A 13,497-nucleotide genomic window follows, 5' to 3' on the forward strand; every position below is an offset into this window, starting at 1 on the left:
TCTTTTGGTAATTATAGAAATTATTGGAATTTAGAAATATAAAAATTCTACAGTTAACATTTAGTCATGTTTAATATGTAATTATATTTAAGATGTATTTACAAGCAGAAGTGGTATGCACCATTCTACAAAAAGTACTATTATTTAGTTGCATGCTTAATTTTATGAACTTATTAATAATGGAAGCAGCTAAACCAGCAGAACCCGTTAATTATAGAGATGTTTCAAAGTATTTCACCTCACACAAAAGACTATTTGTAAATGAATACATTTCCCTGGAAATTTCTGCAAATAGTGCCATATTTATGTTTAAAAGACTTTAGAAAATATGGAAGTTAAACATGAACCCTAGACTTAGAATTGAAAAGGAACCTTTATATTAGCAGTTGATTAAATTTTTGTAATTTGAGATGTTTTTTTTTTAATTTAATTATCAAATTCATTACTTTTTTTTTTTTTTTTTTTTTTAAATTTTAAACCCATTTATTGATGTGTTTGGAGATTTCCTTCCTGATTTACACTACCAGTCAAACGTTTTTGAACGAATTTATCTGGAATAAAAAGCTTTTGTAACATTATACACTATACCATTCAAACAAGTCAGTAGTCAGTATAATTAATTTTTTTTTTTTTTTTTAAACTCTGGGAAAGAAATTAAAACTTTTATTTAGCAAGGATGCTTTAAGCTGATCAAAAGTGATTAGGACATTTATAATGTTACAGAAGATTTCTGTTTCAGATAAATGCTGTTCTTCTGAACTTTCTATTCACCAAAGAACCTGAAAAAAATCTACTAGCATTTCCTGAAATTCTACTATTCTAATTCTACTAGCATTTTCAACATAATAATAATAATAATAATAATAATAATAATAATAATAATAATAATAATAATAATAATAATAATAATAATAATAATAATAAATGTTTTTAAGCAGCAAATCAGAATATTAGAATACTTTCTGAAGGATCACATGACTGGAGTGATGATGCTAAAAATTCAGCTTTGAAATCACAGGAATAAATTACATTTTAAAACTGTTTTAATGAAAATTGTTTTAAATAGTACAATATACAGTATAAAAATATTTAAAAATGTTACTGTTTTTGGTGCACTTTAGAACAAATAAATGCAGGCTTGGTGAGCAGAAGAGACTTAAAAAAAATCTTACTGTTCAAAAACTTTTGACTGGTAGTGTATCCATTTCCAAAACGTATGTATGTGAGACATTTGGAGTCAGCAATGTTGTAGCATCACCTTGAAAGTGATTTAATGATGCTCACTCGATATGTGACATGAGATGATGGTGGTTTAACTTGTTTAAGGTCGTTCTGTATGTGTCTCCACATTGTCTGTGAGATGAAGCTTGTGGACGCAGGAGCAGCGCTGCGTTTGGAGTCAAACCACATGACAGTAGCGTCTGTGCGTCATCACTGTAGCATCGTTGTGGAAATGCACTAATGATGTCATATGGTGCAGCACCCGTTCCTCTGTCAAAAGAGATTGGCTCAAATTATTGCCTGTAATCTTACTGGAAAAGGACGACAACTTCCGCAAGAATTCAGCTTAGAAATATAGACAGAATACATACATTTTGGGCAAAGTAGTGTTAAAGAAATATTTCACCCAAAAACGAAAATTTGCTGAAAATTTATTCACCCTCAGACAATTCAAAATTCTTCATCAGAACAAATTTGGAGAAATTTAGCATTACATCACCTGCTCACCAATGGATCCAATGTTTTTATCAGCTGTTTTAAACAGCTGATAAAAACATTGCAATAACTCAAAAGTAATCTACATGACTCCAGTCAAGCGATGAATGTATTGTGAAGTGAAAAGCTGAGTTTATAATAAATGAGAGAGTCCTCTATCCATAATATTGCTTTCTCCAGTGAAAATGATGTCTCTTCTGAATTGGGAGAGAAATGTGTACAGATCAAGCTCCATTTACAAGCAAAAACAGTTTTAAATGAATACGTTGGTGGAGCTGATGCAGCTTTTCACATCACAAGAAATTAATTGATGGACTGGAGTCGTGGATTATTGTGATGTTTTTATCAGCTGTTTGGACTCTCATTCTGACGGCACCCATTCACTGCAGAGGATCCATTGGTAAGCAAGTGATTTAATGCTAAATTTCTTTAAATATGTGACTGTGGACCTCAAAACCAGGCATAAGAAGCATGGGTATATTTGTAGCAATAGCCAACAATACATGTTATGGGTTAAAATTATTGATTTTTTTTTTAATGCTAAAAATCATTAGGATATTAAGTAAAGATCATGTTCCAAGAAGATATTTTGTACATTTTCTACCATAAATGTATCTCAACTTAATTTTTGATTAGTAATATGCATTGCTAAGAACTTCATCTGGACAACTTTAAATGCGATTTTCTCAATATTTTGACTTTTTTGCACCGTCAGATCTCGGCCAAATATTGTCCTGTCCAAATATTAATTACAGGTACATTTAAAACCTGCAAAATTAAAAAAAAATGTCTTAAATTTTAGTCAAAAAGAAGCATTTTAGAAGGCAGCATAAATAAGTTGGAGTGTCTCTGATATCTTTAAATGGTCTCTACAGAGGCAGCTCTTTACATTTTGAAACAGAACTGTAGTATCAATTTTAAAAGCTGGTAGTTGTATCTCAAACCTTTTCAGGTCCAGATAGTGACGGAGATCTCCGATAGTCTCATTGAAGTACATTTTAATGATAAACGTCTCCATGGCATTCTCAGACTTCAGTCGTAGTGTGGTGATGTCTTCTGCTGATTGTGTAGAGTCTGTCTCACTGAATCACATCACATGGGTGGAAAAAGTTCATTATTCAAGTCAGGAACTCTTCAGTCAACTTTTATGCTATTCTGTTTGGTCATGATTTTGGGATTTTGATACCGTTCTCTCAAGGCCTGCAGGGCGGATGTTTCCACAGTGGTCGCCGAGTGACTTTTGACACCGTCGGGAAAGCCCTTAACAAAACCAAAATTTAGTTCAGTGGGAAATGTGAGCTAAACCTGGACGGACTGAAACATGACTGTACTGACCAGTAGATGGGCCTTGATTGAGTCACGTATACTTATCACTTTGCCTTCCTTCACCACAGTCTCTGGGAGCTTCCGCAGGAACTGTTCTATGGAGAGCTTTTTGCCTAAATGCCACACACAATGATAATTTAAAAATTTATTTGATATGTAATTAGTTGTTAAATGATACCAAAATCATGTTCAAACCTGGTATCTGACTCTGTTTTGGTGCTGTGGAGCTGGTCTGCTCAGATTTGTGGAATGAATGCCCTCCTGCTCCGTCTATAGATTGTCCTCTTCCAGGAAACTCAGTCCCTGGTTTCCTAACTATGAACTCCTCGTCCCGTTTGTCATGAACCTGTTTGTGTGGTTCAAGAACACATACAAAAGTTAAAGAATGGTTACTAGAACTATTTATAGTGTCCTGTCTTTAATTTTAAGTTTATGGGATTTTCATACGCCACATGGAAAAAAAAAAAAAAAAAAAAAAAAAAAAAAAAAAAAAAGTATTTTAACACAGATTTGAGGTATGATGCAAGTCCAAACGACATGGTAAAAGCTGAACACTTGCACTACTGTTCAGAAGTTTGGAGTCAGTACAATTATTTATTTATTTAGAATTTTTGAATTAAATTAATATTTTATTCACCAAGGAGGCATTAAAGGGATAGTTCAGCCAAAAATGAAAACTGCCCCATGATTTACTCACCCTCAAGCCTTTCTAGGTGTATATGACTTTCTTCTTTCAGACAAGTGCAATCTGAGTTGTATTAAAATATGTCTTGGCTCTTCTAAGCTTTATAATGGTGGTGAATGGATGTTGACATTTTGAAGTCTAATAAAGTGCATCCATTCATCATAAAAAGTGCTCCACACAGCTCTGGAGGGTTAATAAAGGCTTTCTGAAGTGAACTGATGGGTTTGTGTGAGGAAAAATATCCATATTTAAAACTGTAATTTCTAGTTTTCGCTAACTGTCGTACACATGTTCACAGAGAGTGCCATTCCAGCAGATGACATAGGCGTTTCGTAAGCTCCGATGAGAATCTGCTAGTCTTGTGAGAACCAAGTTTTATTTTCTATAAAGAAATCTTGGTGTATTTTGAAGTCCTCCAACATTTTTCTTTACAAATTCTCATTTCGTACTTCTAATTTGTGACTGGTGTTTTGTTTTGCTGTCTCATCTGCTCTTCTGCATTCGTAACTTCTCACCGGAGCTTACGCTATGCCTACAGGTGCATCTCAAAAAATTTGAATATTGTGAAAAAGTTCATTTTTTGTTTGTAACTTATTTCAAAAACTGAAACTTTTATATATTCTAGATTCATTACATGTAAAGTAAAACATTTCTAAAGTTTTTTTTTTTTTTTTTTTTTAATGGTTAGAGCTTACAGCTCATGAAAGTTAAAAATCCAGTATCTCAAAATATTAGAATATTTCCTAAGATCAATCAAAAAATGGATTTGCAAAACAGAAAGGTTCAAGTTCTTTAAAGTATGCTCATTTATGCACTCAATACTTGGTTGGCAGCAAATTCCTTGCTCCTAGCACAAATTACAGCATCAGTAAAGTGTGACATGGAAGTGATCAGCCTGTGGCACTGCTGAGGCACTATTGAGCCTTAAGATCGTCTGTCTATTGTTGGATCGACTGTTTCTCATCTTTCTCTTGAAAATATCCCATAGATTCTTTATGTGGTTCAGGTCAGGCATGTTGGCTGGCCAATAAAGCACAGTAATATCATGGTCAGCAAACCACTTGGAAGTGGTTTTTGCACTGTGGGCAGGTGCTAAAGTCCTGCTGGAAAAGGAAATCAGCATCTCCATAAAGCTTGTCAGCAGATGGAAGCATAAAATGCTCCAAAATCTCCCGGTAGCTGGCTGCATTGACTTTGCACTTGATAAAACACAGTAGACCAACACCAGCAGACATCACGGCACCTCAAATCATCACTGACTTCAGAGACTTCACACTGGACTTCAAGCAGCTTGGATTCTGTGCCTCTCCAGTCTTCCTCCAGACTCTGGGATCATGATTTCAACATGAAATGCAAAATTTACTTTTATCTGAAAAGAGGACTTTAGACCACTGAGCAACAGTCCAGTTCATTTTCTCCTTAGCCCTGGTAAGATGCTTCTGACGTTGTTTCTGTTTCAGAAGTGGCTTGGTAGCCCTTTTACTGAAGACGTCTGAGCGTGGTGACTCTTGATGTGCTGACTTCGGCTTCAGTCCACTCCTTGTGAAGCTCTCCCAAGTGTTTGAATCGACTTTGCTTGACAGTTTTCTCAAGCTTGTGGTCATCCCTGTTGCCTGTGCATCTTTTCCTACCCAATTTCTTCCTTCCAGTCAACTTTGCATTTAATATGCTTTGATACAGCACTCTGTAAACAGCCACCCCTTTCAGTAATGACCTTGTGTGACTTACCCTCTTTGTGGAGGGTGTCAATGATTGTCTTCTGGACCATTGCCATGTCAGCAGTCTTCCTCATTATTGTGGTTTCAAAGAACAAGAGATACCCGGTATTTATACTGTAGGGTTGGTCATTTAATGAATCTCAAATGTAAATATTCTAATATTTTGAGATACTGGATTTTTGACTTTCATGAGCTGTAAGCTCTAATCATCAAAATTAAAACAAAAAAACTTTAGAAATGTTTTACTTTACATGTAATGAATCTAGAATATATGAAAGTTTCAGTTTTTGAAATAAGATAAAGAACAAAAAATGAACTTTTTCACGATACTCTTTTAATAATTTTTTGAGATGCACCTGTATGTCCTGTGTCATCCACTGGAATGCCACTCTTTCGTGTATGCATGTACGACAGTTACCGGAAGCTAGAGATTACAGCTATGAACTTACAAAATTTTAAATATGATATTTTTCTTATAACAACTTCAGAAGGCCTTTATTAACTCCACAGAGGCAGTAAAGAGATTTATAATGTACAAAAGTTTTCTATTTCAAATAAATGCTGCTTTTTTAAACTTCTATTCATCAAAAAGTCTTGAAAAAATGTATTGCAGTTTCCACAAAATGCATGTTATAATGTATTAAAATAGAAAACCATTTTTTAAATGGCTGTAATATTGCATCAATATTACTGTTTTTACTGTATTTTTAGGTTGAATAAATGCAATCTCTGATGAGCATAAGAGACTTAGAAAAACGTTTAAAAATATTATCAACCCAAACTATTAAACAGTAGTGCAGGGTTAGGTGTTTGGTCAATCCATACCCCAAATTATGAGCAATAGTAATTGTAGGAATGATATTAATGATAAAAACTGCATTCATTCACAGTCCACACCTGGAAGGGCACACCGTTAGGAAACCTTTCCTGAAGCTCAGAAGGAAAAAAACCATCCATCAAGTCATGCATGCATTCCTGCAACAAGAAGATTTTACCAGGAATATTAGATTTATTGATTGAGCTAAAGTAAACGGAAACTGGCTGTGAAAAATCTATGGTATTTAAATAGTCAAACTAAGTGATATAAGTCTAAAGCAGGGAAACAACTGTACCTGTGTGCTTGGGTCTTGATAGGAGCGGAATGGACCGCTGAACATGACAATGCCGTTTTTGTAGAGCCAAAGAGGTATTGAAGACTTCTGGGTAAGTTTGGCTCCACCAGGAATAGCGATCACATGGGACTCCCCTTCCCCTGCTGTGATGTTCAGTTCCTGGATGTTCTGCAGGACTAGGTCAAAGTTCATTTCAAAACTCCTGCGTGCATTAGTTGCTCCAGGAAGTTGGCTGTTGGCCTGCTCATCGTGTTCTTCGTAGCTTCCGACCCAGATCATTCCATAATCATTAAGAAACTTCTGTGTGGGTGGGGAAATGGCATTCTGTTGAGTTCCAATAACTATTTTGGTGTAATTATACAGGAATGACCTCTATTTTGTTGTCTGCATACCATGACAAATATCTGCATGCGTAACCGGTTCAAAGAAATGTCATTATACAGCTCTCAATAATCACACAAAGCTGCTCACCTCCATTTCCCACACTTGGTTTTGAAACTTGAGGCACAGTTTAACCAGTTCTTCATGTTGGTTCTCATTATCTGTCGATTTCTCTAAAGGTAAAGACAAACATATTTGTTTAAACAACGTTTTATATGACTGCTTCACTGCTTAAAGTATTAGCAAAACTAGTACTTTAGTGTAAGCCTGCCTGTCTGGGTCATACTTAGCCCCTAAATTATCCATTCACATCTGTAATAATGTCTAGATGTTTTACTCTAGGGTTTATTTTTGTCATTTTACTTTATAAGTCTCATTAGATTCTTATTACTATTATATTGGTGAGAATTATACAGCCCATGCATGGCCTTTTTTTTTTTTTTTTTTTTTTTTAAGTTGCAACAATAAATACTTAAAATTATATTTATATTAAATATTTAATTTTATTATTTATTAAAATCAGCATACATTACAACATTTAATATATATGCAAAGTAGTTAAAATTATATTATAAGCATATATTACAGCAACAAATACTAGAAATTATATTAATATTCAAAAAAATATATTATTTTATTAAAATCAGTAGAGATAAATGCTAAAATACTTAAAATGCAACAATAAATGCTTAAAATTATATTATTAAAATCGTCATACATTACAACTATAAATACTTAAAATTTGTATTATATTATAGAAATGCATAGATAAATACTTGAAATTATATCATAGGCATATATTACAGCAATAAATAATTATATTAATATTCAAAAATGTATTTTATTATTTATTTAAATCAGTACAGATAAATGCTTAAATACTAAAAATGCAACAATAAATGCTTAAAATTATATTATTAAAATGAACATACATTACAACTATAAATAATTATTATATTATATAAATGCATAGATGAATACTAATTGTAAGCATATATTAAAGCAATAAAAACTTGAAATATTAATGTTTTATTATTTATTGAAATCAGTACATATAAATGCTTAAATGCATAAATGCTATTATATTATAAACGTATATTACAGCAATACATACTTAAAATTATATTAATATTCAGAAATATATATTTTATTATTTATTAAAATCAGCATAGATAAATGCTTAAATACTAAAAATGCAACAATAAATCCTTAAAATTATATTATTAAAATGAACATACATTAGAACTATCAATACTTAAAAGTTGCATTATATCATTTATGAGATTATATAAATGCATAGATGAATGCTTAAAATTATAAACATATTGCAGCAATAAAAACTTGATATCAAGATATCATTCATTGAAATCAGTACAGATAAATGCTTAAGTACTTAAATGCAATTATATATTATCTCATAAGCATATATTACAGCAACAAAAAGTTTGAAATTATATTAATATTCAAAATATATTATTTATTAAAATCAGTACAGATAAATGCTTAAATACTTAATGTAATTTTATATTATATTATTATAAGCATATATATTACAGCAATAAATACTTAATTTATTAATATTCAAAAATATATATTTTATTATTTATTAAAATCAGTACAAATAAATGCTTAAAATTATATTAAATCACCATACATTACAACTATAAATATAATATAGAAATGTATAGATAAATACTTGAAATTATATTAATATTCAAAAAATATATTATTTTATTATTAAAATCAGTTAACAGATAAATGCTTAAATACTTAAAATGCAACAATATACGCTTATAATTATATTATTAAAATGCATTACAAATTATTATATTATATTATTATTAAAATTAACACATAAAAAGTTGAAAGATTATCTTTTTCTCATTACAACGAGCACTGGCGAATTTAAAAAGGCATTTAAGTCTAATAAAAACAATGTGCTCTCCTTATGGGTTCTTACTAATCTTGTTGTAGTTTCTATCATGCTGACTCAATCTTTCTGCAAGTTTGTTTAGCAAATAATAATTACCTTTTGCCTTTTGCAGAATATTCAGTTTCTCTTCCAGAACTGCTATTCTTCTTGCCTTGAGCAGGAAATGTAAGGAAATTAAGACATTATGACACGACACCTGAAAAAATTATATATGCCCCCGGAGACATCTATACAGCAAAGCAGATTTCTTTTAAACATAAAAGAACCTTTTACCTTTTGCTCGATATCCACAGCCTGAGTTTTCACCTTTCTCTCAAGCTGAACGATCTTCTGCATCATACTTGACATCAGTTCAAAATCACTTGGTGGAGCTGTGACGCATTTAGAAAAGATTTTAAGAAAGACCATATTTAAAGTTTTGTTAAAACACCTATCGTTTAATCGATTGATTCAATCGCGGTACCTTCTTTTGCCTTCTTCTTTTGCACCACCTTTGATCTTACAGCGGAAAGACCGTCCGTGATGTGTGGCACTGACTGGTTTTGTGGAAAAATATCTCTGAATAATTTAGCTTCATAGTCTGAAACATCAAAATTGATACTTTAGAGTCATTTATATAATGCATTTCTTCTACTGACATAATGAGTTATCAATGCACTTTCTATATTATAATTTCATTTCCCATATGATTTTATATTCCAGCACTGGTGTGAATGGAAACCTGCCATTTATCTAATCAGTAATGCATGGCATTAGAAAAGCAGCTCAAGCTGTTCTAACTCTTGACATTTATCCTGACATTATATTCGCTTGTTAGGACAGATGGGAAAACTGTAAAATGTATGTAAGTCTTACCAGTGTCTGACCTTTCTTTGTAAGGCTTTCTTTCCCTAGATCACAAAAACACATACAACATCTGATTATTTCAAAGACTGTCTAGGTCATTCTCGTAATACAGTACCTTCAAGTTCTATAACTTAAAAAAAAAATCAATAATTGCATTGACATTTAAAGGTACACTGTGCAGAATTTTTCAGTCACTTTTGTAAACACAACATTCACACTTGTCCCCTCCTCATGGGAGGAACACCACCAAAAGCACACCGCCCTGCCTGACGTGACATCAGTTTGCAGCGCACACACAGCCCAACCGACTCAAGAGACTGCCAGCATGAAGATGAATGATGATGTTGAGGTATTTTACAATTTTTAATTCTTTATGATGCATAGCATTTAAATCTTTATATGATTAAACAGTTAGTAGACAATAGTTAGATGACTGATTGTAACTTGCAAACAAGTTTAGCTATCTTTTTTTTATCTATCTCATTAGTAAACAATAATTACGTGTCGTCATAAAACTGAATTACAATGGCTAGTAATCTGTTGAGTTACGGATGACGGGCAATGGAAGACAATAAAGTCCCGGCCTCACCTACACAATGTGTCATTATTGGCTGAGGGTGACACACCCACTGGCCAAAGGTCGCAGAACAAAAATATACCGAGCACAGCAATGCAAGAACTAAATAAGAATGTAATGTCTCTAAAAACAGATTACACATGTTTCTAGTGGATCACAGTGCTGGGTAGATTACTTTTTGTAATTTTAACACTTGTAATTTTACACTCTTAAAAATATGGTGTAATAAATAAGGTGCTTCACGATGCCACAGAAGAACCTTTTTTGTCTAAATGGTTCCATTAACATCTGTTGTACAAAAGGTTCTTTGTGGCCAAAGAAGGTTCTTCAGATTATAAAAAGGTAAGAAAGAGATGGTTCTTTAAAGAACCTTTGATTAATGGTTCTTTCTGGAACCAAAAATGGTTCTATGGCATCGCTGTGAAGAACCTTTTAAAGCACCTTTATTTTTAAGAGTGTAGGTAATATATTCAGGCTTCCTCAAGTTATTCAATACTTACTTCTTCTGAGCACAAATTTTTGAAAAATGCTGAAAACTTCATAGTTTTTTTTCCCATGCTATGGAAGTTAGTAGGGACCAACAGATGCTTGGTTACCCAAAATAACTTAATTTATGCTTAACAGAAGAAAGAAACTCATACTGGTTTGGAACAACTTAAGGACGATTAAATAATTAAATTTCATTTTTGGTGAACTATCTCTTTAAAGGAGAACTCCACTTCCAGAACAACAATTTACAAATAATGTATGCACCCCCTTGTCATCCAAGATGTTCATGTCTTTCTTCAGCCGTAAAGAAATTATGTTTTTTGAGTTAAACATTTCAGCATTTTTCTCCATATAATGGACTGATATGGTCCCCCGATTTTGAACTTCCAAAATGCAGTTTAAATGCGGCTTCAAACGATCCCAAGTGCGGTTGTAAATGATTCCATTCGAGAAAGTAGGGTCTTATCTAGTGCAACGATCGGTTATTTTTGTTAAGGGTGTTTTCATCTTTGCATGTTCACTTTGCAAAGACTGGGTCGGTACTTCTGCAGCGATGTAGGATGATTTAGAAATGATTTTTGAAGTTAAGGGAAAACATACGATCAAGTTTTTTGACATACCCTAACTGTCTTGAGCTAGAATACAGAGAGTTCAGGGAGGGTAAGACAAGATGAGCGTTTGAGATTAAAAAAGTATTTAAATTGTTTTTTTGTTTTTAATGAAAATAACCGATCGTTTCACTAGATAAGACCCTTCTTCCTCGGCTGGGATCGTTTACAACCGCATTTGGGATCATTTGAAGCTGCATTTAAACTGCCTTTTGGAAGTTCAAACTCGGGGCACCATACCAGTCCATTATATGGAGAAAAATGCTGAAATGTTTTCCTCAAAAAACACACAAAGAAAGACATGAACATCTTGGATGACAAGGGGGTGACTACATTATATGTGAATCTTTGTTGTGCTACTAAACCATGCTTATGGTTTAGTATTCTAAGTATTTAAGTATTTAAAGGATTAGTTCACATCCAGAATAAAAATCTCGATAATTTACCAACGCCAGTGTCATCCAAGATGTTCATGTCTGTCTTTCTTCAATTGCAAAGAAATTGTTTTTTGAGATAAACATTCCAGGATTTTTTTTTTCCATATAGTGGATTTCAGTGGGGATCAATAGGTTAAAAGTCCAAGTTGCAGTTTCAATGCAGCTTCAAAAGGCTCTACACGATCCCAGTCGAGGAATAAAGATCTTATCTAGTGAAACGATCAGTCATTTTTTTTAAGAAAAAAACTAATTTATATCATTTTTAACCACAAATGCTCATCTTGCACTAGCTTGACCTCAGGCATTACTTAGTAATGTTGGAAATATCACGCCTGACGTAAGCAGATATAGGGTCCCAATGTTTAAAAAGCAAACGTGCCAAAGTCAAAGCCATTTACAAAGAAAGGTAAAACAATGATGTCGGATGATTTTGAAGCTGGAGGAGAAAATAAGATGGAGTGTTTCCACCCTACCCTAACTTTTTGATCTGAAGTACACAGATGTAACACACAGAACTAACCAGTCATGACCTTTACAAGGTGATTAGGCAATGCGTGATAATGTGCATGCTAGTGCAAGACCAGCATTTGTGGTTAAAAAGTATACTTTTTTTGGAATATGACAGACTGTTTTGCTAGATAAGACCCTTATTCCTCAGCTGGGATCGTTTAGAACCCTTTGAAGCTGCAATGAAACTGCACTTTGGACTTTCAAACCACTGGTCACCATTTAGGTCCACTATAAGGGGACAAATCCTGGAATGTGTTCCACAAAAAACGTATTTATTGAAAGAAAGACATGAATTTGGATTACAGGGGGCTGAGTGCATTATCTGGAAATTTTTATTCTGGAAGTAAACTAATTCTTTAACATTTTAATTTTGTTGGAACTTACCCATCACTCTGAATGTCTGGTAGAGGAACTCGTTTGTTCTTCCTCAGGGTTGACAGCGGTGAGCTCATGTTTCCAACAGCAGAACTTTATTTGCTACTAATGAAGATCACGTCATGTAGAATGCAGAAAAGCCTCAACACACAATTCAAAACACAAGGATATAACTCTTCCTAAGGACACGATGTTTACTTTTTTAAAACGTTCGCGAAAGGCCTACAGTTTATCGGATTTCTGTGTTTAACTAAGTTTGTTTTCAGTTCTGGGATATTTGTTTGAATAGTTGTCATTGGTAACAAGAGAGCGCCACTTATTTAGAGTTGAGTCACTCCACTAGTCGGCGCTGCGGATCTGTCATAGGATATGGGTACGATGCAGATAAAGCAATGCAATCAGTTTAGACTGCTTCAATTTGAAGCAGATGAATATGGGAATGATTGGCTAGCCTGTATCAAGTTTGAGTCGCATACCGCTGGAAAATATAAAAACAAATGCAGTGCAGTGTTGTTATTGGTAAACAAATCTATTTAAAATCGTTTTAGTTCATAGAAATAAAGTCATTTTTAAACTCATAAAAATGACAAAAGCACAAAACAAAATTACTCCGTATTAAATAAAAAAAAAAAAAAACAAAATGAATATTATAGTTAAAAAAGCTATTTTTATTATTAATAAAAAATTATAAAATGGTATATAATCATTTTTTTTTTTTTTTGTGCAGTAAGATTTTAAATGTTTTTTTTTTTTTTTTTTAAATAAGTCTCTTTTGCTCACCAAG

General features: G+C 32.9%; 1 protein-coding gene across 1 annotated transcript; it reads right to left on the minus strand.

Annotated features, from left to right (window-relative positions):
* Nucleotides 1-901: 901 nt before the first annotated feature.
* On the minus strand, nt 902-12,987 carry ubxn11 (UBX domain protein 11). The gene is made up of 13 exons (XM_051130380.1): nt 12,723-12,987; nt 9,727-9,761; nt 9,335-9,451; nt 9,145-9,242; nt 8,968-9,022; nt 7,029-7,111; nt 6,558-6,857; nt 6,343-6,420; nt 3,238-3,388; nt 3,052-3,155; nt 2,903-2,976; nt 2,661-2,798; nt 902-1,491 (listed from the first exon to the last, which is right to left on the minus strand). Exons 1-13 carry the CDS (start codon nt 12,788-12,790, stop codon nt 1,281-1,283), a joined length of 1,512 nt encoding a protein of 503 aa, XP_050986337.1. The 5' UTR covers nt 12,791-12,987; the 3' UTR covers nt 902-1,280.
* Nucleotides 12,988-13,497: the final 510 nt, after the last annotated feature.

This window comes from Labeo rohita, chromosome 16, assembly GCF_022985175.1.
Source record: "Labeo rohita strain BAU-BD-2019 chromosome 16, IGBB_LRoh.1.0, whole genome shotgun sequence".
NCBI lineage: Eukaryota > Metazoa > Chordata > Actinopteri > Cypriniformes > Cyprinidae > Labeo > Labeo rohita.

Excerpts from the sequence above, each read along its gene's own strand:
- ubxn11 (XM_051130380.1), bottom strand. The coding sequence starts at position 12,790 with ATGAGCTCACCGCTGTCAACCCTGAGGAAGAACAAACGAGTTCCTCTA. Across the intron at positions 6,858-7,028 it reads ACCAAGTGTGGGAAATGGAG|AAGTTTCTTAATGATTATGG; the intron begins GTGAGCAGCTTT and ends CCACCCACACAG. Across the intron at positions 6,421-6,557 it reads ATCAAGACCCAAGCACACAG|GAATGCATGCATGACTTGAT; the intron begins GTACAGTTGTTT and ends TTCTTGTTGCAG.